At 51.4% G+C, this 27,626-nt stretch overlaps 1 protein-coding gene across 1 annotated transcript in view; it reads left to right on the top strand.

Moving 5' to 3' along the window:
* The window catches only part of EXOSC10 (exosome component 10), a 154,729-nt gene that overhangs the window by 79,581 nt on the left and 47,522 nt on the right, over nucleotides 1-27,626 (top strand). The window contains exons 9-13 of the mRNA XM_029579128.1: nucleotides 5,696-5,839; nucleotides 7,346-7,536; nucleotides 7,817-7,973; nucleotides 8,090-8,238; nucleotides 25,606-25,656. Of these exons, the coding sequence (XP_029434988.1) occupies nucleotides 5,696-5,839; nucleotides 7,346-7,536; nucleotides 7,817-7,973; nucleotides 8,090-8,238; nucleotides 25,606-25,656 (692 nt within the window). The remainder of the gene's footprint in view (nucleotides 1-5,695; nucleotides 5,840-7,345; nucleotides 7,537-7,816; nucleotides 7,974-8,089; nucleotides 8,239-25,605; nucleotides 25,657-27,626) is intronic.

Here is a 27,626-nt window from a genome sequence, read left to right as displayed (position 1 = left end):
GCCTAAGCGCACAAAATCTGTGCACATAAAATTTTAAGCACGAGCCAACAGAACGCACATATTACTGGCACCAGTGTCTCTGGCAACCAAAAACATAAGCACCTTTCTCTCTGCGCTGCTTGTCATATTAGAGTTTCACAGTCTGACCTGGATTCCAACTTATGTCAGTCCTGTGAGGAAGCCCAGGGAGAGTTGGCCTCCCCGGACTTTGCTAAACCCAGCTCCTCCCATTCAGAGGATGCATTAGCCACAGTCTTAACTGGTAGTACCCCAGATCTGACTACCTCCAAGACTGAGTAATCTGTGGGAGAGGGAAATTCAGCAGCACCTACACCAGTACCTCCTAGGCTAGCATGAACCCGGCTACCTTCTGGGTGGAATTCTTCCAGGGCCTACAAGCCTTCATACAGGTGGTCTGCTACCTCACTTCCCCTGTCTAGATGCAACCTCAGCCGATAAGCCCTCCCTCTCCCAGTCCTAATGGCAGACCTCTAGGCATGCCTTGCCTCACCAAGGGTATCCCTGGCAGGGACCCAGACAGCACGGGTGAAGAGAATATATATTCCTTGGAAGATGGGGAGATTTCCCCTGGTTTAGAACTATATTGCACCACGTTATGGTTTTGCCGGCCCTGGTTTCCCAGACCCTGAAGGTGCTGGGTGTTCCTGGGGCGGAATCTGTGATGGAACCAAAGAAGAATCCCATTCTGATTTCCCTAGGGAAAGCCTATTTTCCAGTACTGGACACCATCTAGGAGTTGATTAACCTGGAATGGAATGCCCCAGATGCAAGTTTTAAAGGGGGACGAGCATTAGAAGCTCTATACCCACTGGATCCGGCAGTGAGAGAGCATTTGTTTTTTCCTAAAGTGGATGCACTGGTCAGTGCCATCTCTAAGTGAACAACTATACCAGTGGAGGGAGGAGCAGCCTTAAAGGATGCGCATGATAGACGGATGGAGTCCAGCCTTAAACAGGCCTTTGACGCAGTAGCAACAACCTTACAGATTCCTTCTTGTTGTGCCCTAATAGCTCGTTCGTGCCTACTCCTTTCTCAGGAGGTGGATGACTCGGGGGGTGAATCCCAGAAGGGTTCTGGAAACCACCACCTTTTTAACTGATGCTGGATGGGATTTAGTCTGTACTTCAGCCAGAGGAGTGACCTCAGTGGTGGTGGCCAGAAGACAGCTATGGCTGCAGAATTGGTCAGCAGATGCAACCTCCAAGGCAAATCTTACAAAGATGCCCTTTAAAGGATCACTCCTTTTCGGAAGCAAATTGGAAAAGCTGGCCAGTAAATGGGGCTACCAGATCAGAGAAAGCAGTCTCAGCACCCCTCACATATGAGGGGTCAATCCAGGGGCTCCCAACGCTTTTGCCCCTACAGAAATTTGACATTTCAGGTGTCTCGGTCTTTTGGGATGTCTCAGTCCTTTTGTAGTCAACAGCCAAAGATAGGGGCAGTCTCGGGTTAAGGCTCGTTCCAAACCCACCAATGAGGTTTTACCGACCTACCCTTGGAACGAGGAGATAGGGTCGACTGTCCCTCTTCTACCAGCGGTGGGTTGAGATCACTTCAGACAAATGGGTACTGGAGGTAATACGAGAAGGATATGTACTGGAATTTCACAGTACTCCTTGGGCATATTCATGATGTCTCCTTGCCACTCCCAGGACAAGAAGCAGGCAATGGAGACTACCATGTTAAGGCTCCTCAAGATGAGGGCTATAATCCCAGTACCTGCGCCCCAGGAAAATACGGGGCATTATTCCATCTTTTTCATCATACCCAAGAAGGAAGGTTCCTTTCGTCTTATCCTGGACCTCAAGAGCATCAACCTACAGCTACAAGTGAATCATTTTCGCATGGAAACCCTATGCTCTGTGATAATGGCCATACAATTGGGAGAGTTCTTAACCTCGCTGGAACTAACCGAGGCCTACCTACATATTCCAATCCATCAAGAACACAGTTTCCTACACTTTGCAGTACTGGGTTGCCATTATCAGTTCCGGGCACTGCCCTTTGGCCTAGCCTCCATCCCCAGAACATTTTCCAAGATATGACTGTCATAGCGGCAGCATTTAGAAAATAGGGAATCCTGGTGCACCCGTACTTGGACGACTGGTTGATCCGGGCCAAGTCTGCGGAAAATAGTTGGGTGACTAACAGGGTGACCTCCTTGCTTCAGGAACTCGGCTGGGTTGAAAACCTGGACAAAAGCAGTCTCAAGCCCTCCCAGTCCTTGGAATATCTGGGAGTCCGGTTCAACACCAAGCAGAGCAAGGTCTTCCTTCTGACCACATGGATAAGGAAGTTGATATCCCAGGTGCGTCAGTTGATGAGCACGATACGCCCAAAGGTATGGAGTTATCTCCAAGTTCTCGGTTTGATGATGGCAACCCTGGAAGTAGTGCCGTGGGCGAGGGCACACATGTGACCACATCAACGCTCACTACTTTCATGTTGGAACCCGCAGTCTCAAGGCTATTCAATTCGCCTCTACATACCAATGGGAGTATGCTCTCTGCTCCAGTGGTGGTTGCAGGAAGCTCATCTTAGCAGAGGTGTACATCTGTCCTCCCAGAACTGGCTGGTCCTCGTAACAGATGCAAGCCTCTGTGGCCGGGGAGCTCACTGTCAGGAACTGACAGCCCAGGGACGTTGGACCAAGGAAGAGCCCTCTGGAACATCAACCGCCTGGAAGCCCGGGCAGTCAGATTGGCATGTCTACAATTCAGCCACAGACTTCAGGGTCAAGCAGTCCGCGTAATGTCTGACCTCGCAACATCAACCGCCAGGGTGGAACCAAGAGTCAGTAAGTGTCACAGGAGATAGATCTCCATATGGAATGCGCAGAAATATATCTACAGATGAGCTCAGCTTCTCACATCACAGGAAAAAAACATCAGAGCAAAATTTCTGAGCAGGGAGAATCTGGATCCAGGAGATTGGGTGTAGTCTGCCAAAGCCTTTCAGCTGATAGTAAATCACTGGGGTCTCCTGTCCATCAACCTGCTGGCTGCATCTGACAATGCGAAGGCGCCCCAATTCTTCAGTCGCAGAAGAGATTAGCAGTGGTCCCTGGGGATGGATCGCTCTCGTTCAGACCTGGCCGGAAGAAGAGTTGCTATATGCCTTCCCTCCATGGACCTTGCTGGGCAGGGTCATTCGCAGAATCGAGCACTACAGGAAATTAGTCCTCCTAGTAGCTCCAGATTGGCCCAGGCATCTGTGGTATGTGGACATGTGGAGACTTCTGGTGGAGATCCCCCTGTGCCTCCCACCACACAGGGACCTGCTGCAGCAGGGACTGGTCCTTCACGAGGATCTGACTCTTCTATATTATGGTCTGGCCTTTGAGAGGGCTCACCTGATGAAGCAAGGATATTCTGTGGCAGTAATTGCCACCTTACTCCACGCTCGAACATTCTTTACATCCCTAGCTTATGTGCAGATCTGGAGAGTATTTGAGGCTTTGTGCAAGGAACGTGGTGTGTCCCCCTTGGGCGGTCAAAATCCCACTAATTCTGGAATTTTTACAGGACAGCTTGAATAAAGGCTTGACTCTTAATTCCTTGAAGTTCGCTGTAGCAGCCAACTCCTGTTTCGGAGTAAGGTGAACGGAACCCGCCTATTGGCTCATCTGTATGTCACCCAATTTCTGAAAGGGGTGAAGCACCTCCAGCCACCCCTACGGTGGCCAGTTCCCTTGTGGAATCTTAACCTAATATTGGAATTTTTGGCAGGGCCATCCTTTCAGCAACTGTGCAGTCTTTCCTTGCATTTATTAACCTTGAAAACAGTGTTCCTGGTGGTGATATGCTTGGCATGTCGCATCTCTGAACTGCAGGCGTTGTCTTGGGAACCGTTCCTCCAGATGAGTCCAGGAGCATTACAGCTTCGTACTGTTCCATCCTTCTTGCCCAAGATAGTCTCGGAGTTTGATTTGAATCAGTCCATTTCATTGCCATCCCCGGATAAGCACAATGACACAGAAGAAAACCACCGCCTCCGTTATTTGAATGTCAGTAGATTTTTGGCACGGTATCTAGAAGTTTCAGAAGCAGTCCGAAAAACGAACCGCCTGTTTGTCCTTCACGGTGGAAGGAAGCAGGGCGAACCAGCTTCATGGGCTACCATAGCTTGCTGGATTAAGGAGGTGGTCACGGGGAGCCTATGTGGAGGCAGGAAAGCCATTACCTTCTCAGAGTAGAGCTCATTCCTCTAGGGCTCAGGCGATCTCATGGGTGGAAGCTAGACTATTGTCTCCTGTCAATATCTCCAATTGGCGACTTGGTCGTCCTTGCACACCTTCTACAGGTTCTATCGCCTAGACGTACAGGCCCGAGAGGACTCAGTCTTTGCAAAGGCAGTGGTAATCGGACGAGGGCAGCTTCCCGCCCCAATCGGGAGTAGCTTTTGTACATCCCATTGACCCTAAGTCCATCTGGCTACACACAAGCAAATGGCAAAATAATTTATATGATAATTTTGTTTTCCTATAGTGTAGATAGATGGAATTAGCATGTGCCCATGGCTGCCCAGAAACTGTGCTAAGGATTCTCCCGTGGATGGATATCAATTCCAAGAGATTACGGATAAACTGTCATCCAGTCCCTAGATCAGGATTATCTATATATTTTTACTGGGGTTCAGTGTGTGTGATTGGTTGAGTACAGTTACGATTATCTGTTTTTAATCATATTTTTAATCAAGTTTTTTTCAAGAGTATGTCTACAGTGGTTTTTGAAGAGAATACTGAATGGCTGAGGTCAGTCAGGGGTGTATGTAGGGTGACGTCAACTTTGAAATCTGACTCAGTCTCCATCTGCTGGCAGGAGAACATCTGTCTACACTAAGGAAAGCGAAATTATCAGGTAAGTAATTTCTCCATTTATTGGCCACTCTCCAATTTGTTCTTTTCAGACAGTGAATCAGACCTATTTTTACCTTTTTTTGGATTACTGTAATGTTGTAGGGTTGCTGAATTAAAGCATTCAGAGTTTACAGATTGTTCTCAATATGGCCACAAGGGTGGTCTCTGGTTGTCCACATAGGTATTACGATCCCTTTGCTGTCAGCTACACTGATTCCCTATGGGAGCCAGTTTTTTTTTTAAGGGTTTAGTCCCTGGGCGAAATGTATATACAGTGAATAGGGCATTCTTTTAACACCCCCCCCCCCCCAAAGGAGGGAAATATGAAAGGCCATTAATCACAGGAGAGCGTTTTTGGTAGCTGGAGGTGCACCTGCAATCTACTGTTTGGCATTTAGGAAAAAAGGGAAATACTGGCTGTTTCCCACATGAGTAAGGAGAGTGTCTGGAGAATAAAGGAATTTGAAGGTCACTATGGAGGGAGTTGTTTGTTTTCGCCCTGGGTCAGGTTGATTGGGAGGTTTTGTATCAGGCATTTCTGTATAAGGGCTTTTGGGATTGGGCAGGGTGGAAACTTTTTAATTTTGTTTTAAAGTGTTTGTTAAAATTGGTTTTTATATGATGTTTCCCCGCCTTGGGCAGATATATCTGATTTGGTGGTATATAACAAGTAAATTAATTGATAGGTTGTAGATTACTAGTAACAAGTTGCTATTTTGTGTTTGAGGTTTTTTTTAGAGCTCTGGGATGAATACCATCCAGGCTTGGTGATTTGTTACTTTCTAGTTTGATAGTTTGATCTGTTACATCTTCCAGCATCACTCCTACCGCAGCTTCTTGGGCCTCACTTGCCTGATGCAGGTCTCAACGCGGATGGAGGACTTCGTTATTGACACGCTGGAGCTGCGCAATGATCTGTACATCCTGAATGAGAGTTTCACGGACCCAAATGTGGTGAAGGTTAGCTAAGTAATATATATATGGGATCCTTATCAGTCTAACCACAACAATAGTGCAAGTGAAGATTAGAGTCCCAAAAACGTTCATCAAAGGGTATGTATTTTATTGACACATCAATATGCAGCAACTCCACTGACTTAAAACAACATCCTTTTGTGAATCCTTTATGTGAATTGTGATCTGCTATTTCTTCCTCCTACTCAGCAGGCAGATAAGGTGATTAATTGCATACTACCTTTCTCTACTTTAAGTAGGGCGATAACTGACATTGTTCGAAAGCACTGGCAATCATTGTCTTTACAACGTGTGTTTCAGTGTTCACTAAGGTTCACATATCGTAGGGGTAGGAACCTAAGGGATAGACTAGTGCACACCGAATTCACTACTGGCAATTCTCATTCTGTTCTGGCAGGCATACACAGACCATGGGGACATTGCACAATGTGCTGTCATACTCATATGTTGACATCCTTTGAGAATCCTTCAACAAAAACTAAGATTCATTTACGTACTGTGTCAGACTGTACCACACAAGGGGTAGTATATGCCATCAAATGTCCATGTTCGTTACTGTATGTAGGCAAAACCACTAGGATGGTGAAGACCCGTATCATTGAACATTGTTCGAATATTAGGAACTCCCGGGAGAATGGGCCCTTAGTAGAACACTGTGCACAACTGTCACACTCCATCTCTGATCTTTTCTTCTTCGTGTTGGAGGTGGTCATGCGCCCTTCACAGGGTGGTGATTACTCAGAACACCTGGGTAGAAAGGAACAGAGATGGATTTACATGTTGAAGACTGTAACACCGACGGGTCTCAATAGAGAACTCGAATGGCACCTGTTTGTCTGATTATGATTGGCGCTTGTGCTTAACAGAGTGTTGTGATTGTTGGTCCATTGAAGTCTCGCAATCGGTTCCCCTTTTGCACCAATTTTTGCTGTGTTTAAATGCCTGTCAAAGCGAGTGGTTAGACGCACTCCCTGCCACCTTTGGAATTATTTACATTAAGGTATGTTATTCTCTGTAATAGTACTGGTTGGCTGATAAGTCCATTGTTTACTATAGTCCCGTTTCTGTCTGTACTTGTATTTGCAGATTCTCTTTGAAACCCCATGTCCCTCCCGACGCAGCCTCGGCGAAACACAGGTCCGTGTCAAAAGCCTGTGAAAAGGATGTTGTTTTAAGTCAGTGGAGTTGCCGCATATTGATGTGTCAATAAAATACATACCCTTTGAACGTTTTTGGGACTCTAATCTTCACTTGCACTATTGTTGTGGTTGTACTTGCTCAAGTGCAGGTTTTTTGCTCCTTTTGCATTTTGGATTTATCCTTATCAGTCTCCCAGCTTTTTCAGCATCATAGTTGTTTATTCTACAGTGCAATTCTCACCCATCCCCCAGTACTGTTTTTCTCATTCTCTGCCTCTGTGAGCATTTACCTGTGCTGGTGGCACATCCCCATTGCTATCATGTGTGCTGATGTTGCTGATATTTCTCACAGGTTTTGCATGGGGCTGATTCAGACATAGAGTGGCTACAAAAAGACTTTGGACTATACCTGGTAAATCTGTTTGACACACATCAAGCCGCCCGTGCGCTGAACTTGGGTCGCCACTCACTGGATCATCTTCTGAAACTCTACTGTGGTGTGGAATCTGATAAACATTACCAATTGGCTGACTGGAGAATCCGGTAAGAACTGGGGTATGGTTCCCCAGGGTGATTCCCGGGGTGATAAGAGAGAGTGCTGTAATTCATTGCCCCTTGCATTGTTGCACTTTTGAAAATGTGCTCTTGCATGAAAGAAGTTTGTTTGGCTTGTCGCTGGATGTTTATCGCATGACAGCACCTTTGCAGCATTTCTTAAAATGGTAGTTATTCTACAGCTACAGTTGAAAAGGAGTGAAAGATGTTATTGAGAGAGACTGCTGGACAAGCGCAAAGAGAGTCTAAAAATGTGATTTGTTTGTAGCCCACTACCGGAAGAAATGATGGCATATGCACGAGCGGATACTCACTTCCTGCTCTACATTTATGATAAGATGCGCATGGAATTTCTGGAGGCGGGGAAAGGACAGGCTAACATGCTGCGGATGGTGTGGCAGAAGAGCAGAGACATTTGCCTAAAGGTAATTCATTCTGTGGAAGACTCAATAGTGATGATGCTCTCCCTTTCCTGGTATTTCACCTGATCTCTCTCTTCCTCTGATACGTTTTCAATCGTGTTTCTCCAACTCTTGTCTAGAGATACATTAAACCTATTTTCACTGAGGACTCCTACTTGGAGCTCTGCAGGAAGCAGAAGAAGCACTTCAACACTCAGCAGCTCACAGCCACTCGACTGCTCTACGCATGGAGGGACAAGATGGCGCGACAGGAGGATGAGAGTGTGGGGTAAGAGAGCATGGGGGGGTAAAAACACATAAGAAAATTATTCTTACCTGCTAATTTTCTTTCCTGTAGTACCACGGATCAGTCCAGACCATGGGTTATATCCCCATTCCAGCAGATGGAGACAGAAGAAAAACTTGTGAGGCGCTCGGAATTACCCGAGAGCACCCTCTGCGTCCATCAGTATTAAGAATATCAAAGCGGAACAAAAAACTCAGAACTGATGAATGGATCAAGCAAAAAACTCCCAACCAAATAGGGAACTATATACAGGTTGCCAAATAGGGAACTATATACAGGTTGCCATTAAGGCAACCTGTATATAGTTTGTATATAGTTTGTATATAGTTTGTATCCTAAAACTTGCAAAATGCAAGTATCCTAAAACTTGCAAATGCAAAATACCGAAGCCTTCGAGAAAAATCTTGCAACCTCAAAATACCCCAAAGAACAGGCTAACTGTGCAGAGGAAAAGCAAGATATTGGAACAGAAAATGTGCTATCGAAAAATGTGTGGGTGGGCATCTGGACTGATCCGCGGTACCACAGGATCGAAAATTAGCAGGTAAGGAATAATTTTCATTTCCCTGTACGTACCCGGATCAGTCCAGACCATGGGATGTACCAAAGCTTCTCTACATAGGGTGGGCCCTCGATAGCCCTGCTCGAATGACCTGGTCGCCAAACGAACCCAACGCCAGAGGTCTTAGATTAAGACGATAATGACACGTAAAGGTATGTAGTGACTTCCATGTAGTCGCTCTGCAAATTTCTTGAGGGGACACCGCCTGACTTTCCGCCCAGGAAGTCGCGTGAGAATGGAGTGAATGCGCTTTAATACCATCCGGAGGGGGCTTACCTGATCTGATATACGAGGCAACAATGGCGTCCTTCAACCAGTGAGCAATAGTAGGTCAGCAGGCCTCTAAGACTTTCTTGGGGCCACTCCAGAGAACAAACAGATGGTCTGGAAAGACGGAAATCGTTAGTGACCTCCAGGTAACGAAGGAGTGCTCGCTTAACATCGAGCTGCTATAGTTCTCTGGCGTCGTCCTCTTGGAAGGCTGGAAGCTCCACCGACTGATTGAGATGAAACGAAGATACTCCTCCACCTTCGGGAGGAAAGATGGCACTGTGGTCAGGGTGACCCCCGATTCCCTGTACGTACCAGGATCAGTCCAGACAGTGGGTTATCTCCCCCTTCCAGCAGATGGAGTCAGAGAGAACTTTGAAGGATGCTTCCTTATAAGGTAATGCACCCTCTACTAGCCCTCAGTATTCTCTTGACTCCAACAGATGACAGTAGTAGCTTTTGTTCCCCACTGAGATGACTAGAAAGCTATTTTCCCTGTACGTACCAGGATCAGTCCAGGACACCTGGGTTGTGACTCCGCACCAGTAGGTGGAGACAGAGCAAAACTTGTGGGTGTGAGTCATATATGACCCTGTGCCAGCCACAGCCCCTCAGTCTTACTCTGTCTCCAGTAGGTGGTGCAGGTGCAGTCACAGCCTCTGCCTGCACTGATTCTGTTAGTTAGTCAGGTTTTTCTTTGGATTTTCCTTTTAAAGTTGTATTTTTAGTGAGTGAAGTCCTGTCCGCCCTGCCTCCCAGGGGGGTTGCGAGGTTCTGAGGGGACCACCCCCCCCTGGTTGAGGCCGCTGCTAGGGTCGAGGACCCGGCTTTCTAGTAGCAGCGCAAGGGGTGACACCGGGGAGCCCGGTTCACTCACCCCTCCTGCAACAGGGCTCCAGGACCGTGGACAGCGTGAAGTTTAAAAAAAAAAAAAAAAAAAACAGGTTTGCTTTTATTTCTTGTGCCGGCTCTCTGTTTTCTCTAGCGCTGCCGCTCCGGTCAGTCGGGGGGGAGGCGCCGATCGCGGGGGGGCTGGCGCGGATTTGATTTTTCTTTTTCTCGGCCTGTCAGCCGCGTTGCGCCTCAGTCTCGCCGCGTTTCGCCGCCATGCCGCGTGGTTCTTCGTGCCGGGCCTGTGGCTCGGCGCGCGCGCGGCTCTCGAGGGACGGCCTGTGTTTTTTTCTTGCGTTCCGGGCGAAGAAGGATCGTCGGGGGTGCCTCGGGGGGCCCGTTCCCGGGCCTCGCGATCGCCGAAGCGCGGCGGTGCCTCAGCTGAGAGGCAGCAGGACCTCTTCCCGCTAAGCGCGGGAGTGGCGGCCATCTTGGCCACAGGCTAAGAAATCGCGCGGAAACCGGTAGGGACCGCGGCCTTGCCTCCCACGTTTTCCCCATAGTTGGGGCCTGACGGGGGGGGGGTCGCTCCGGGGGGGTCTCGATCTCGGGAGGGCTCCGGAGACGATTCCTCCGAATCGGGTTCGTTTTCAGATGTTTTTGCGCTGCTTTTGCGTAAGGTGCTTAAATGCAAGCGTAGCAAGCGCAAACACAAGGAAGCCCCTGGGGGGGCCCCGGTAAGCGCGCCCCGAAGCAGCGGAAGGCTAAGGATGTCGGGGGGTTCCGACAGCCCCACGGGGGAGGCGGCCTCCGCGGGGCGCCCCACAGGAGTCCGATTCGGAACTTTCCTCCGCGACGGACACGGATTTCTCAGAGGAGCCCCCGAGGGGGGCCGAGGAGATGGCGGGGGACGGCTCCTCTCAGCCCGGTGGGGGCAAAGGAGCACAGCCGGCGGACGGGGATGATCCCAAGGGGGTCCGCCTATTCCGAAGTGAAGAACTGTTCCCCTTAATCCCGGCCATCCTCCAGGAACTAGGAATCGAGGCTCCGCCGGTGGTGGTCCGGCAGGAGGCCAACAGGGTCTCGGTTCTCCTCGGTCTCACGGGACCGGCGGTGGCGTTTCCTTTTCACTTCTCATCGATAATTTGTTTAAAGAATGGGATACGCTGGAGCTGGGATTGAAGGTCAGTAAGGCCACGGATAAGCTTTATCCGCTCCCGGAGGACGCGCTGGAGCTGCTCAGACTTCCAAAAGTGGACTCTGCAGTCTCGGCGGTGACGAAGAGGTCCACCATTCCGGTCACGGGAGCGACGGCTCTCAGGGACATCCAGGACAGGAAGCTGGAAGTGCAGCTTCAGAAGATTTCGAGATGTCCGCCCAGGGGGTGCGGGCCGCTATCTGCACTAACTTCGCGATGCGATGAGCCCAGGTCCTGCAGGCGAACGCTGGTCTGTCACCGGAAGAGGCGTCGCAGGCTGATCGTTTAGAGACAGCGATAGCATACGGAGCGGATGCCCTCCCTGATCTATTGCGTACCTCTGCCAGGTCCATGGTGGCGGCCGTCTCGGTACGTCGTCTCTTGTGGCTGCGGAACTGGGCAGCGGATGGCTCATCTAAAGCTCACCTCGGAGCCCGGCCGTTCAGAGGGAAATTGTTGTTCGGCAAGGACTTAGATGACCTGATGGTGTCCCCGGGGGAGAACAGGGCCTTCAAACTGCCCGAGGATAGGTTCAGAGCGCGGTCCTCGTTTTCCTCCAGACCCCGGTTCCGCGGTTCCAGGAAGTCGCGTCCCCCTCGTTCCTCAGGACCTTCGTATCGATCTTCTTCCTCACGGACTCCTCAGTGGCAGCAGTCCTTTCGGGGGAAGCGGTTCGGTAGACCAGGGGGAGCCCTGACCGGAGGGGGTCCCAAGGCTTCCCAATGAAGTGCGGTCAGCCCGTTCCTCGCCGCAACCTCGGCGCATGACCCCAAATGTCGGGGCGCGGCTAACGTTGTTTCTCGAGGAATGGGCCAGGGTGACGTCGGAACAGTGGGTCCTCGATGTGAGAGAACACGGTTACGCGTTGGATTTCTTTCGTACCCCGGCGGCCAAGTTCCTCATCTCCCCTTGCAAGGCTCCGGAGAAGTAGGATGCGGTGCTAGGCACCATCCGACGCTTGGAAAGCTTAGGAGCTTTGGTTCCAGTCCCAAGCCATCAGCACGGAGAAGGCCGTTACTCCATTTACTTCATCGTACCAAAGAAGGACGGCACGTCCAGACCGATCCTGGACCTCAAAGGCGTGAACAGATGTCTACGTGTCCCTCACTTCAAGATGGAAACAATTCGTTCGGTCATTGCTTCAGTGCGGCCGGGCAAATTCCTGGCTTCCCTAGATCTCACAGAGGCGTACCTTCACGTGGGCATTCGGCCGGCGTTCCAGCAGTTCCTGCGGTTCTGCATCCTGGGGCGGCATTATCAGTTCCGGGCGCTGCCGGTTGGTCTCGCGACGGCTCCTCGCCAGTTCACGAAAGTGATGGTGGTAGTGGCGCAGCGGCGGCGCGCAGGCTTCCTGGTTCATCCTTACCTGGACGATATTGATTCGCGCAAAGTCCGAGGAACAGTGCCAGTGGGCAGTAACCAGAGTCCTACAGGTTGTGCAGTCTCGAGGCTGGGTAATCAATTTTGCAAAGAGTCAGCTAGTTCCGAACCGGACCCTAGAATACCTGGGAGCTGTCTTCGTCACGAAACAGGGCAAAGTGTTCCTCTCCCAGGAATGCAGGTGCAAGCTGCAGTCTCAGGTCCGGAGGTTACTGTCTCTTCACACTCCTCGAGTCAGCGATTACCTGACGGTTCTGGGCTCCATGGCTTCAACACTCGCACTGGTTCCCTGGGGCGTTCGCTCATCTGCGGCCGTTGCAGTCGTCTTTACTATCCCGATGGAAGCCTGTCTCGGAGGAGTTCTTCCTGCCTCTTCCACTCGAGGGACAGGCGAGATCCAGTCTCCGTTGGTGGCTCGATTCCAAGCATCTGTCCTGTGGGGTGTCCCTGGTGGTACCCGATTGGACGGTGGTGACCACGGACACCAGTCTTTCCGGCTGGGGAGCAGTTTTTGCCGAGGGAGGTCAGTCCAAGGCCTGTGGTCAGCGTCAACCGTCTAGAGACCAGAGCGGTCCGTCTGGCGCTGAAGGCTTTCTTGCTGTTGGCAAGGGGACAGGCGGTCCGAGTGTTATCGGACCACGCGACCACCGTGGCCTACATCAATCGTCAAGGAGGGACAAGGAGTCCTCAAGTGGCGGTGGAGGCGCAGCTCCTGATGGCCTGGTCAGAACACACTCTCGGCAACATGGCCTGGTCAGAACACACTCTCGGCAACATCGCAGCCTCCCACATTGCAGAGGTCGACATTGTCCAGACGGATTTTTTTTTTTCTCAGCCGTCACCGCCTCGATCCCGGGGAGTGGGAGTTGGCGGACGAAGCGTTTCGTCTCATCTGCCGGACGTGGGGAGTTCCCCACATGGATCTGATGGCCACGTGGCACAACACGAAAGGCCCCGCGATTTTACAGTTGGCGTCGGGAACGAGGAGCAGAGGGCGTCGATGCGCTGGTGCTTCCGTGGCCGACGGACGTACTGCTGTACGTGTTCCCCCGTGGCCGATGATAGGCAAGATTCTACGACGTATAGAGTTGCATCCTTACAATGTGATCTTGATGGCTCCGGAGTGGCCTCGTCGGCCGTGGTTCGCAGATCTCGTTCGCGGGGCTCCTGCGTCAGGGTCCCGTTTGTTTGGAGGATGCGGATCACTTCTGTCTCGCGGCGTGGATTTTGAGAGGAATCGCTGTTAGAGAAAAGGTTACTCAGATGCGGCGATAGCCACATTGCTGACGTCCAGGAAGCAGTCTACGTCCCTAGCTTATGTCCGGGTCTGGGAGGTGTTTGAAGATTGGTGCGTGTCGCGGGGAGTGGATCCCACTTCCGCTTCGGTTCCGGTTATCCTAACGTTTCTCCAGGCCGGTCTAGCCAAGGGCGTGCAGTTCGTTACGGGTCCAGGTAGCGGCGCTTGGTTGTTTGCGGGGTAAGGTTCGTGGAACCTCTCTGGCCCTACATCCGGATATCTCCCGTTTCCTTCGGGGGGGCCAAACGTCTCCGTCCTCCTTTGCGTCCGTCTTGGAATCTTAACAGGGTTCTATCCGCCTTAGGCTCGGCCCCGTCCGAGCCCTTGAGGCGTGCGACTACTAAGGACTTTACGTTGAAGACAGTGTTTTTTGGTGGCAATCGCCTCGGCATGGCGTTTTTCGGAGTTGCAGGCCTGGTTTCGTCTTTCCACGTCAATCAGTCAGTGGAGTTCCCGGCCTTTGCGGTAGGGGAGTCCACCGATCCCCATTCTAGGGAACTGCGGAAGCTGGACGTGCGGAAGTCCCTTCTTCGTTACTTGGAGGTTACTAATCCGTTGGAGGTTACTAATCCGTTCCGGGTAACGGACCATCTGTTCGTTTTTGTTCTCTGGTCCGAAGAAAGGGGCCGCTGCTTCCCGCACGACGATCGTCCGTTGGCTCAAGGAGGCCATTGGTTCGGCGTATTTTTTGCGGGGAAAACCGCTTCCAGTGGGTCTTCGGGCTCACTCGGCTCGTTCTCAGGCTGCGTCTTGGGCAGAAGCTTCTCAGGTGTCGCCTCAAGAGATTTGTAGGGCGGCTACCTGGAAATCTTTACATGCCTTTATCCGGCACTACCGGATGGATGTCCGGGCTACAGATGCCGGGAGTTTTGGAGAGAGGGTGCTCCGAGCCGGACTCTCTGCTTCCCACCCTCGGTAACTTAGCTCTGGTACATCCCAGGTGTCCTGGACTGATCCTGGTACGTACAGGGAAAGGAAAATTAGTTTCTTACCTGATAATTTTCGTTCCTGTAGTACCAAGGATCAGTCCAGGATCCCGCCCGCAGGGCTTCGCTGAAGTAACGGAGAGTCCGCTCATTAATTTTCGTAGTTCAGTTTTGCTGATCGCTTGTTTAGCTCTCCCGGTTCCGCCTGGAGTTCGGGTGGTTTGATTTTGAATTGGTAGTATGTTTTGGGGTTTTGTAACTTGGTTGAGATGCTACTTTGACATTACGTAAGACTGAGGGGCTGTGGCTGGCACAGGGTCATATATGACTCACACCCACAAGTTTTGCTCTGTCTCCACCTACTGGTGCGGAGTCACAACCCAGGTGTCCTGGACTGATCCTTGGTACTACAGGAACGAAAATTATCAGGTAAGAAACTAATTTTCCTTTAGGAATTTTCTCTATTTTCCTCAGCTTTCCTTTCTTTTGAATGGATCAAGTCTAATTAAAAAAAAAAAAAAAAAAAAATCTTTGAATTTTGAATTTTCTGAGGGAATTATTTGGAGAGCTTTCCTGTAGCTTCCGCTCCTGTTTTAGTGGGAGCATTCTATAGCTTGCAGGCAGTACTATTTGCAGCTCTTCCCCAGTGTAAATTTGTTTTTATTTCCTTTTCACAGGTTATTTCCTCTCTCCGGGGTGCAAGTCGGTGGTGCCGACCTCTCCCCCTGTGGCTGCTATCCGACCCGCTGCCCCTGAGACGCCGTTTTCCTCGGGGCAGCCGGCACAGAGAGGCGTTATTCCTCTGTGCCTCTATCTGTGGGTCGCTGAGAGATAGAGAGATAGCAGGACTGAAGCAGAGGCTATTACCCGCTTCTTACAGCCACGAACCTGGTGAGCGTGAGGAAGAACAGGCTGAAGCAGAGGTTTTCCCCGCAGCTTTAAACTTTGCCTGTTTCTCACATTAAGAACAGCTGGTTCCCTTGCGGCTCCATCGGGGTTCCCCATGCCTCGTTCGTCCAGGTGCTGCGCTTGTGGAGAGCCCTGGTCTAGGCTCTCCCGCGAGGGGATTTGCTCAGCTTGCCTCCCTGGTGGGGAGGGACCCTCTCAACCGCCGGACCGCTCTGGTTCTCGTCTTCTGGCGTGCCTCGACGCTCAGGGGCTGGCCCCGATCACACTGACCGCGGGAACGGTGGCCATTTTGTCTCCAGACTCGGCTGCTCCGGCGCTAACAGGAGAAGAGCAGGACGCTCCTTTTTCATCTCAGCCGCCGGTTTTGACACCCGTTCCACCTCTGGAGCCTTTTCCTCTGTCAGGGGATCGTCCCACTCTTCCTCCATCAGGGCCACCTCTGTTTTCCACGGATTTTGTTCCACTGCTTCACAGTGCTTACCTGACCAGAATGCACCAGGAATTTTTGGCGGGACCTCCTCCTCCTAAGGTACCCAGAATGGCTGATTCCACTGAGGTCTTGGGAAATGCCCAGACCGTGGGGAGTGCCCAAGGGTCAGCGGTCCCTGGACCAGGGGTATCTCCGACCACCTCAAGCGCTCCAAGGGTCCGTTTAGTACACCCCTCTGCGGGGGGGAGGGGTCTGTTCCTCAGCAGGACCCGAATACGGATGAACCTTCAATTACGGCTCAATTGGAAGAGGATGATCCTAGAGTCCTGCGGATCTTCCAGAGGGATGAGCTAGACCCCCTCATTCCACATATCCTACAGGAATTTGACATTGAGGCCCCTCAGGACCCGCCTGAGCCTAATCCACCAGCGAAGAAAGGGGACCCCCTTCTGGCTGGTCTACGTCCGCCGTGTAGGTCCTTTCCTTCCCATCCCACATTCCTTCAACTGTTATCCAGGGAATGGGATTCTCCGGAGACCTCCCTCAAGGTCGGCAGAGCCATGAATAAGCTATATCCTCTCCCGGATGATTTCCTGGAGCTTCTTAGGTTCCCAAAGTAGATTCTGCAGTCTCAGCGGTGACGAAAAGAACTACCATTCCAATATCGGGTGGTGCAGCCTTGCGAGATCTTCAAGATCGAAAGCTGGAAGTTTATCTTAAGAGAGTTTTCGAGGTGTCCGCCATGGGGGTCCGGGCGGCCATTTGTAGTTCCTTCGCTCAGCGTGCAGGCCTCCACTGGCTTCAACAGCTGCTCAGCTCCCAGGAGTTGCCTCCTGAGGAAGAACTTCAGGCAGACCACCTGGAGGCCATCATAGCATATGGAGCAGACGCTCTATATGACATTCTGAGAGTATTGGCCAGATCTATGGTTTCTGCAGTCTCGGCTAGACGCCTCCTCTGGCTTCGCAACTGGTCGGCAGATTCTTCTTCCAAGTCACAGCTGGGATCCCTACCCTTCAAGGGCAAGCTACTATTTGGGGAGGATCTGGACCAGATTATCAAGTCCCTCGGAAAGAATAAGGTACACAAACTGCCAGAGGATCGCCCTCGTTCTTCTAGGTCTTTTAATTCCACTAGAAGCCGATTCAGGAATCAGCGTCGTTTCCGCCAGGCAAGGACTGCAGCTCCTCGTCAGCCATCCTCTCGATCTCAATCCTGGACTCGGTCCTTTCGTGCCCGAAGACTGCCCCACTCTGGTCTGGCCCAGGGGACGTCCTCCAAGTCTTCACAATGAAGCTATGCCGGCCCACTCCCCGATCCCCAGGATAGGGGGACGTCTCTCCCTTTTCTATGAGGAGTGGGTCAACATCAGATCAGTGGGTCCTGTATATTCTAAGACACGGCTACGCGTTAGAATTTGCTCGGCCGCTAAGAGACAGTTTCCTCTTCTCTCCATGTGGCCCAGTCCAGAAACAACTCATAGTCCAGCAGACACTCGACAGGCTTCTGGCTCTCGGAGCGATTCATCCGGTCCCCCCCCTGGAAGTAGGCCAGGGACATTATTCGGTATACATCGTAGTCCCCAAGAAGGAAGGTTCCTTCTGCCTGATCTTGGATCTCAAGATGGTCAACAGGGCCCTCAAGATTCCTCACTTTCGGATGGAAACCTTGCGCTTCGTGATAGCGGCGGTACACTCTGGAGAATTTTTGGCCTCCCTGGATCTGATGGAAGCTTATCTACACATTCCCATCCTCCAAGCGCATCAGCATTTTCTGCGATTTAAGATTCTGGGACAGCATTTCCAGTTCCAGGCTCTACCCTTTGGTCTTGCGACCGCTTCTCGAACCTTCATCAAGGTGATGATAGATAGTAGTAGCTGCCGCTCTCCGGAGGGAGGGAGTCTTGGTGCACCCATACCTGGACGACTGGCTCATTCGGGCAAAGTCCTCAGCCCAGTGCCACCGGGCGGTTGACAAGGATTTGACGCTTCTTCACTCCCTCGGTTGGGTGGTCAACTTCACCAAGAGCAGCCTTTCTCCATCTCAGTCTCTGGACTTCCTGGGGGCACATTTCGACACAGCGCTGGGCAAGGTGTCTCTGCCCCCGGACAGGGCTCATACACTCATAGTTCAGATACAGCGATTCATCGGTCTTTCGCTTCCAACAGCGTGGGATTATCTCCAGGTCCTGCGATCCATGGCTTCCACCATCGATCTGGTCCCCTGGGTGTTTGCACATATGCGTCCCTTACAGCGCGCCTTGCTCTCCCACTGGAAGCCGGTGTCTCGGGACTTCCAAGCCATCCTTCCTCTCCCGCAGGGAGCCAAGGACAGTCTCTCGTGGTGGTTCAACCTGTCGCATCTTCTCCAGGGTGTTCCTTTGGACATCCCGAAATGGGTAATAGTCACGACGGATGCCAGTCTCTCTGGCTGGGGAGCGGTGTGTCAGATGAGTTCTGCGCAAGGGAAGTGGACGCCATCCCAAGCAACTTGGCCGATCAATCGCTTGGAGACCAGAGCAGTGCGTCTGGCATTGAAACGCTTCCTACCTCTCGTCCATCATCGCACAGTCCGAATACTCTGACAATGCGACCACTGTGGCCTACATCAATCGCCAAGGGGGCACGAGGAGCCGGCATGTCTCTTGGGAGACAGACAGGTTGATGGCGTGGGCGGAGACTCATGTCTCCCACCTAGCGGCTTCCCACATCGCAGGCATAGACAACGTTCAAGCCGACTTTCTCAGTCGTCAACATCTAAATCCCGGAGAGTCGGAACTCTCAGAGGAGGCGGTGAATCTCCTGTTCCACAGATGGGGGATCCCCTATCTGGATCTAATGGCAACCTGTCGGAATGCCAAGGCAGCTCTGTTCTTCAGTCGCAGAAGAGAGTACGGTGTAGAAGGGAGTGGATGCCTTAGTCCTCCCCTGGCCCCGTCACGTTCTCCTCTACGTGTTTCCCCCTTGGCCTCTGGTGGGCAAGGTTCTCTGGAGAATAGAGTCCTACCAGGGTCCGGTAATGCTGGTGGCGCCGGAATGGCCCTGTCGTCCGTGGTTTGCAGACTTGATCAACTTCGCAGTGGATGGACCTCTTCGTCTGGGTCACCTTCCACGCTTGTTGCATCAGGGTCCGGTATCTTTCGCCCAGGCCGATCGCTTCTGTCTTGCGGCCTGGCTTTTGAGAGGCGCCGGCTGAGATGGCGTGGATACCCAGAGGCTGTTATCTCGACCCTCCTCAAGGCTAGAAAGACGTCTACCTCCATCTCCTATATCAGGGTATGGAAAGTTTTTGAGAACTGGTGTGCCTCCATACCTGTGTCGCCACGGACCGCCTCGGTGGCTCAGATCCTATCTTTTCTTCAACAGGGACTGGTCAAGGGTCTGGCCTACAACTCGCTGAGAGTGCACGTCTTTGCCCTAGGCTCTCTACTTCATCAACGAGAGGGAACTTCCCTCTCCACTCACCCGGATATCATCCGATTCCTCAGGGGGGTGAAGCATGTGAAACCCCCGGTCCACGCTCTTTATCCTTCGTGGAGTCTCAGTCTCATTCTCCGAATCATGGTCGGTCCACCCTTTGAACCCATGCATTCCGTGACCCTCAAGGATATCACTCTCAAGATGGTTTTCCTGGTAGCTATCTGTTCTGCCCGCAGAATCTCGGAGCTTCAAGCACTCTTGTGCAGAGAGCCCTACCTTCGTTTTACGGATTCAGAGTTTCCTTGCTCTCACTGTGCCTGCTTTTCTGCCCAAGGTGGTTTCCAAGTTCCACTTGAATCAGACGGTAGAGCTTCCGTCCTTCTCAGCGGACGCATCGGCGGATCTACGCAAGCTAGATGTCAAGCGTATCCTCATTCGCTATCTAGAAGTCACTAATGATTTTCGCTTGTCGGACCATCTTTTTGTTCTCTGGCATGGTCCGAGGAAGGGGGCCAAGGCGTCAAACTATTGCTCGCTGGCTGAAGGAGGCGATCTTAGTGGCCTACATTGGAGCGGGTCGACAACCTCCTGCGGGTGTCAAGGCCCATTCTCTTCGAGCTCAGGCTGCTTCCTGGGCGGAGATGCAATCTGTCTCATTCCAGGAGATTTGTCGAGTGGCAACTTGGAAATCGTTATATACCTTTGCTTGTCATTATCGTTCACACACACAGTCGCCTACTTTTGGCTCTAGGGTCATTCGAGCAGGGCTTTCCGGGGCCCACCCTACGTAGGGAAGCTTTGGTACATCCCACTGTCTGGACTGATCCTGGTACGTACAGGGAAAAGAAAATTATTCCTTACCTGCTAATTTTCGTTCCTGTAGTACCAAGGATCAGTCCAGACACCCTCCCTGGCTGTTTATTGGGTTTGGGATTGCCTCTCTGCTCAAATGATTCTTCAGTGCCTTTTTTCCTTTGGCTGGATAATGGTTTATTCTGCAAGTTTGTTGTTTGACATTGTTTTGTGCCTTTTACACATTATTTGTTACTTAATTCTATTGTTCTTGATCCATCCTGATTTTCCTCTTTGCTTTGATATACTCCATACTGAGGATTAGTAGAGGGTGCACTACCTTATAAGGAAGCATCCTTCAAAGTTCTATTTGACTCCATCTGCTGGAAGGGGGAGATAACCCACTGTCTGGACTGATCCTTGGTACTACAGGAACGAAAATTAGCAGGTAAGGAATAATTTTCTTACCTATGAAGCGCAGATAGGGTTTTCCTACAAGACAAAGCTTGCAGTTCCAATATTCTGCGAGCTGAAGAAATGGACACGAGAAACACAGTCTTCAGAGTTAAATCCTTGAGCATAGAATGCTTCAGCGGCTCAAAAGGTGGACCACCCAAAGCCCTTAGTACCAAATTCAAATTCCATGAAGGACACAGTGCACGGACCGAAGGTCTCAGGTGTTTGACACCTTTCAAAAAGCGGACAATGTCCAGATGTGAAGCTAGAGGTGTTCCATCCAAACGCCCAAGGGTGGGGCCGCTATCTGAACCCGAAGAGAATTGTAAGCCAAACCCTTGCCGAGCCCGCTCTGCAGGAAAGAGAGAATCTGAGCCACAGATGCACGACGAGGAGCAATTCTCCCGGAGACACACCAGGAATCAAAAACCTTCCATATTCGCATATAAGAAATTGAGGTGGAAGTCTTCCTGGCCTGCAAAAGCGTGGAAATGACTTCCTCTGGATAGCCTCTTTTTCTCAGCCTTCTTCTCTCAAAAGCCAGGCCGCAAGACAGAAGCAATCTGCCTGGTCGAAAAATACGGGACCCTGACAAAGGAGTCGAGGAAGATGTCCCAGACAAATTGGACCATCCACTGCTAGATTCACCAGATCTGCAAACCACGGCCTTCTTGGCCACTCTGGTACCACCAGAATCACTGCTCCGCGGTGAACTTCTATTCTCCATAGAACCTTCCCCACCAGAGGCCATGGGGGAAATACGTAAAGCAGAACTTTGTGAGGTCAGGGCAGTACCAGAGCATCTACCCCTTCCGCCCCGTGTTCCCATCTGCGACTGAAAAAGCGGGGCGCCTTCGCATTCCTTAGAGTGGCCATCAAGTCGAGGTGGGGAGACCCCCACCTCCCGATCAGAAGTGACATTGCTTCTTCGGATAGCTCCCACTCTCCGGGATCCAACATCTGCCAGCTTAAGAAATCCGCTTGAGCATTGTCTACTCCCGCTATGTGAGAAGCCGCCAGATGCATGAGGTGAAGCTCCGCCCATATCATGAGCTTGTCCGTCTCCCGAGAGACATGTCGACTCTTCATTCCCCCTTACCGATTGATGTATGCCACCGTGGTAGCATTGTCTGAGAGGATCCGCACAGACACGCCGCGCACCAAAGGGAGAAACCATTTCAGGGTGAGACGGACTGCTCTAGTCTCTAGGCGATTTATTGGCCATTTTGCCTGCACCGATGACCAGTGGCCCTGTGCCGCCTGAGTTTGACACACACCCCCCCCCCCCCCAGCCGGAGAGACTGGCATCTGTGGTGACGACCACCCATTGGGGGAACTTCCAAGTCCACACCGCTGAGCAAATGATCCAGACTGAGCCACCAGCACAGGCTGTTCTTGACTGGATCCGGAAGTGGTAAGGGAGCTTGGAACTCCTGAGACATCGGCTTCCAGCGAGAGAGCAATGCCCTCTGCAAAGGTCGCATGCGCTCAAAAGCCCAGGGTACCAAATCTATGGTGGAGGCCATGGAACCCAGTACGTAAAGATAATCCCACGCTGTGGGAAGTGTCAGACTCTGGAAACGTTGAATCTGTGAAATGAGATTGAACGCCTGGTCTTGATGCAAGAAAACCTTGCCCACACTGATGTTGAAAAGAGCTCCCAAGAAATTCAGTGTTTGGAATGGCGTAAGACTGCTCTTGGCAAAATTGACCACCCCATCCGAGAGAGTTCAGGAGATGCAACACTTTGTCGACTGACTGCTTGCAAAGATCCTGGGTCTTCACCCAAATGAGCCAGTCATCCAGGTAGGGATAAACTAGAACACCCTCCTTCCATAGAGCCACTGCCACCACTACCATTACATGGTGAAGTTGTGGGGAGCGGTTGCCAGATCGAAGGACAGGGCCTGAAACTGGTAATGCTGACCCATAATCTTGAATCGGAGAAACCTCTGAGCCTTGTGGATGGGAATATGGAGATAGGCCTCAGTGAGGTCTAAGGACGCCAGGAATTCCCCGCTGCGGACTGCCGCTATCACTGAAAGTAGAGTTTCCACCTGAAAATGTGGAACTTTTCGGGCCCGATTTACTATCTTGAGATCCAATACTGGTCTGAAGGCATTGTCCTTTTTGGGAACCACGAAGTAGACTGAATAGTGGCCTTGCCTTGCTCCTTCGGCGGCTCTGGGAGAATGGCTCCAAGATCGAGTAGCCTGTTGAGCGTCTGCACTATTAGCTGTTTCCGCAGTGGTCCACAGGGGGAGAAAAGGAACCTGTCCCTTAAGGGTCGAACAAACTCTAAAACGTAACCGTGCTTTAGAATATCCAGGACCCACTGATCCGACATGATTTTGACCCACTCCTCGTAAAACAGGGAAAGTCGTCCCCCAACTCTGGGCGGCAAGGAGTGGGCCGGCGACCCTTCATTGGGTTGACTTGGAAGCGGATCCTTGTGACAAGCCCCCTCGAGGGGATCTGCGGCCACGAAAGGGATGAGACCAAGATTGAGACCTGGTAGAGGGAGGACGTTGAGAAACAGATCTTGACTGCGAAAAATGCCGTTGTACTCTGAAACGGGCCCTAGAGGAATTGAATGTCCGAAAATTTCTCGGACGATCTTCTGGAAGCTTGTGTACTTTATTCTCACCAAGAGATTTGATAATCTGCTCCAAATCTTCTCCAAACAACAATTTACCCTTAAAGGGGAGAGAGCCCAGCTGCGCCTTGGAAGAAGAGTCTGCTGACCAGTTGCGGAGCCAAAGGAGACGTCTGGGCGAGACTGCCGACACCATCGACTTGGCCAGGACCCTCGAGATCATAAAGCGCATCCACCGAATAAGCAATCACCGCCTCCAGGCGTTCTGCTTGCTGCGCTTCTGCAGGCGGCAACTCCTGGGTACCAAGCAACTGCTGTACCCACCTCAGACCTGCTCTTTGCATTAGAGAGCTGCAGACCACTGCTCTGACACCCAATGCTGACACCTCAAAGATCCTCTTGAGGTATACTTCCAGTTTTCGATCCTGCAGGTCGTGCAAAGCTGTCCCCCTGTCACCGGGATACTGGTCCTCTTAGTGACCGCCGACACCGAAACATCTACTTTTGGGACTTTAAGAAGTTCTGAGAATTCCTCCAGAAGAGGATATAACTTATCCATAGCTCGGCCCACTCGGAGACTCGAGTCAGGAGAATCCCATTCCCTGGAGAGCAGCTGCAGCAGCATGGGATGAAAAGGAAAAGTTTTTGCAGGAGGACATAGTCCCGCTAAAACAGGATCACCTTTTGACGCCCCCATATTTGAGCCTGAGGGGTCTTGAGGCGCATCTGTATCTAACTCAAAGTAACATGGGAAATAAGTGGTTCAAGCTCATCCCTTTTAAAAAGCCGCAAGACTCTGGGATCATCCCCCTCCATGTGCTTGCTGGACAAAGCTCCATCCAGGTCCCCGCAGCACCATCCGGATCCGGGTGACTGGAGCCGGGTCCAGTAAGTTGGGAATGGAAACTACTCGAGCCCGAGTAGAACCTGAGGGCGTCCCCAAAACGTCCCGGGCACCCTCCAATCTGCTTACCTTAGGGGGAAGAGGGCCCAGAAGGAACACTGTCCTGTTGAAACATGTGGGCCAGGTAAGCATTATGCATTCATAAAATAAAATCAGCCGAAAAAGCAGGTGGGGGATGGGGCCCCATCTGAAGGAATTGTCCCCGAAGTTGAGGGGTCCCCCGGGGGGTCCACCGGAGTCAAAACGGGCGGAGGCCGAACAAAATCGGCATCAGGGCTGCCCTGTGGATGCGCAGACACAGACGCATCTGCATTCAAAATGGCCGCCGTTCCCGCGTTCGACGGGAACGGGGCCAACCCCCCGCCGAAGGAGGATGGGCTGTGAAAAATGACTGCTGGGTCTGCTGTCAGCCCTTGAGGAACCCTCCCCGCCAGGGAGGCATTTAGTACAAATCCCCTCGCGGGAGAGCAGAGTCCCAGGCTCCCCGCAGGCGGCACATCGCGTCCCTCGTGGCATGGGGGAAGGGAAACAGCTGAGGCGCAGACAAAAAAAACTGCCCTCGAAAGCGCTCCTGGCAGCCGCCAAATGAAAAAGAGCCAAAAACCTCTCTGCGGACGACCACAATGGCCCGGCTCACTTTCTGTATATATATTTTTTTTTTTATTATGGCTGAGGAATGGCGCCTCTCAGGTCAGTCAGTCTTAGGGTAGGGGGAGCGGCTGGACCACCAGCTTTTACACCCCGAGGGCCAGGAACGAAGGAAAAACCCTTAATAGAAAAAGGAAAATCTACCTTAGAAATAATACAAGGTTATTCTCAAGGCAGCAGCACAGGCAAGCTTAAGAGCCTCCTATCAGTTTCCTGACTAAAAAACTTAAACTTTTTTTTTTTTTTAATTTCATCCATTCAAAGAAAAATAGCACTGAGAGGGGAAAGGGAAGAAATAAAAATTATTCTGTAAACTTTCTTTAAAGATTTGAAAATTTAAGTGGGAGCCGCAGGTCGTCTGCTGGAGACAGAAGAATACTGATGGGATACAGAGGGTGCTCATGGGTAATTCCGAGCGCCTCACAAGTTTTCCTTCTCACTCCATCTGCTGGAATGGGGATATAACCCATGGTCTGGACTGATCCGGGAACGTACAAGGAATAGATGATATGAACGTGTTAGGATGATTAGAGAATGAGGTAAGGGCACATCAGGAGTCACTGGGTGGATGATTCTGTCTTGGTGATGTGCATGATAGCTGGGATTCGGTGGGTGGATGACTGTCTTCGGGTTCATCTGTGGGGAACATGTCCAAGGGTGGTGATCACTCACAGATTGGTGTGTATGACCACCTGAGCTGCTATTTCATCTCACTCTTCTCCCTTTTCCAGATATGTGCTGCCCAACCACATGCTGCTGAAAATAGTTGAAGAACTTCCAAAGTAAGAACCAGACCAGTTGCCATCACACCCTTTGTTTCCTAGCGTGTATCCAGATGGACTCAGGACCAATGGATGGAGAAGGAGTCAGGTTTCAAAGCTGATGTCTTCCTAGATACTCCCCTGCAGTGACCCCAGCCCTTCAGTATCCCTCCGTCTCCAGCAGATGCAGACCTGCTTTCCCGATGGGGATCGCTGTACCTTTTGGAAGAAGAAGTTTTACTATTAAATTGGAGAAAAGATTGAGCCCCGCTCTCCTGTGGTGATACCCAAAGGTCCCTCCCCCAATTGAGAAATTCCTGAGGTGATTTCCGAGATCCCTCAGAGGTTTGCCTTGGTCTGTCTGGTATCAGGTTACCGGCGTGGACTTTGCTGCTGAAGCAGCTGAAAGGCAGCGGGTGCAGGAAGCCGAGCGTGGCGGTGATGGCCAAAGCCCTCTCCCCCTGCAGCCGAAGGCCATCTCTGTACTCAGCCGGTAAGCGCTGAGTTCAGGTAAGTAAAAAAAAAAAAGGAAGAAAAAAAAATTTCCTCCGGATTCAGAGACGTTTGAGTTTCGGTAAGACTTCCTCCAGTCTCCTTGCTCGGCGTGCCATACAAACATTGTTCCCGATTCCATTGGGGTAAGGGGAAGTGGGCTTCCGAGCAGATTGAGTGGCCCCTCAATGGGCTAGGGCCTGCTTGGAACAATGCGTGGTAGGCCGTGGTGGCGCCATCTTGCGCGTGTTTTTGTCCCTGTATTGCCCACCATAGAGCTTCGGTATATGCAGTGCATGTTGACTCTGTGCATTTGCTGTGCGCATAACATCATGCGCATACATAAATACACAACTTACTAGGCGCAGAATACAAGTAAAGCCGGGTGCACAGGCTGTACATGCGCCTCACTGCAGCCCGCGTAGGCACCCCAAATCTGTGCGCATAAAATTTAAGCGCAAGCCATCTGAATACGCAGTTACTTTCGCAAGCCATCTGAATACGCAGTTCGCAAGCCATCTGAATACGCAGTTACTTTCGCCAGTGGCTCCAGCAGCAAAGAAACGTAAGCACCTTGCTCTCTGTGCTGCCTGTCATATTAGGGCTTCACAATCTGACCTGGATTCTTATGTCAGCACTGTGAAGAAGCCCAGAGAGAGTTGGCCTCCTGGACTTTGCTAAGCCCGGCTACTCCCTTTCAGAGGATGGTTCAGCCACAGCCTTAACCAGAAGTACCCCCGATCTGAGTTAACCCTAGGACTGGGTCATCCATGGGAGAGGAAAATTTAGCAGCACCTACCCCAGAACCTCCTGGGCTAGGCATGGACCCGGCCGTCTTCTCTTGGGTGGAATTCTTTCAAGGCCTTCAAGTCTTCATACAGGCTCAGTCTGCTACCTCACTTGCCCCTGTCCAGATAGAACCTCAGCCGGTAAGCCCTCCCTCTCCCAGTCCTGTTGGCAGACCTTAAGGCATGCTTCGTCTCACCAAGGGTATCCCCGGCAGAGACCTGGATGGCACGGACGAAGAGGAGGATCCAGATTCCTTGGAAGATGGGGAAATCCCCCCCGATTTAGAACTGTTTTGGACCATGTTATGGCTTTTCCATAGAGATGAATTGCCAACACTGGTTTCCCAGACTCTGAAGATGCTGGGAGTTTCTGGGGTGGACTCTGATGGAACCAAAGAGGAATCCTATTCCCTCTACGTACCCGGATCAGTCCATACAGTGGGTTGAGCCTCCTGTCCAGCAGATGGAGATAGAGAAATACTGAAGAGATGCAGGGTGAGCACTGTCCTGATAGACAAAAAACTAAAAGGGTATTCTATATCTCCAGCAGATGCAGATGGCAGACCATGCGGCTCCCCTCTAGACAGCTAGATTGTTTGGGAAAGTCTACTTTCTCCCTCTATCTGTCTTATTTGGATCAAGCAAGTACTTAATTTCTAGTTTTCAAAAAAAAAAAAAAATCTTCAAGTTTTCTTTTCTGGTAGGGAGCAA

The sequence above is a fragment of the Rhinatrema bivittatum genome, chromosome 15 (assembly GCF_901001135.1).
Source record: "Rhinatrema bivittatum chromosome 15, aRhiBiv1.1, whole genome shotgun sequence".
Taxonomy (NCBI): Eukaryota; Metazoa; Chordata; class Amphibia; order Gymnophiona; family Rhinatrematidae; genus Rhinatrema; species Rhinatrema bivittatum.
The sequence above is the reverse complement of the archived record's forward strand: the minus strand, read 5'-3'. Positions and strand labels throughout refer to the sequence as shown.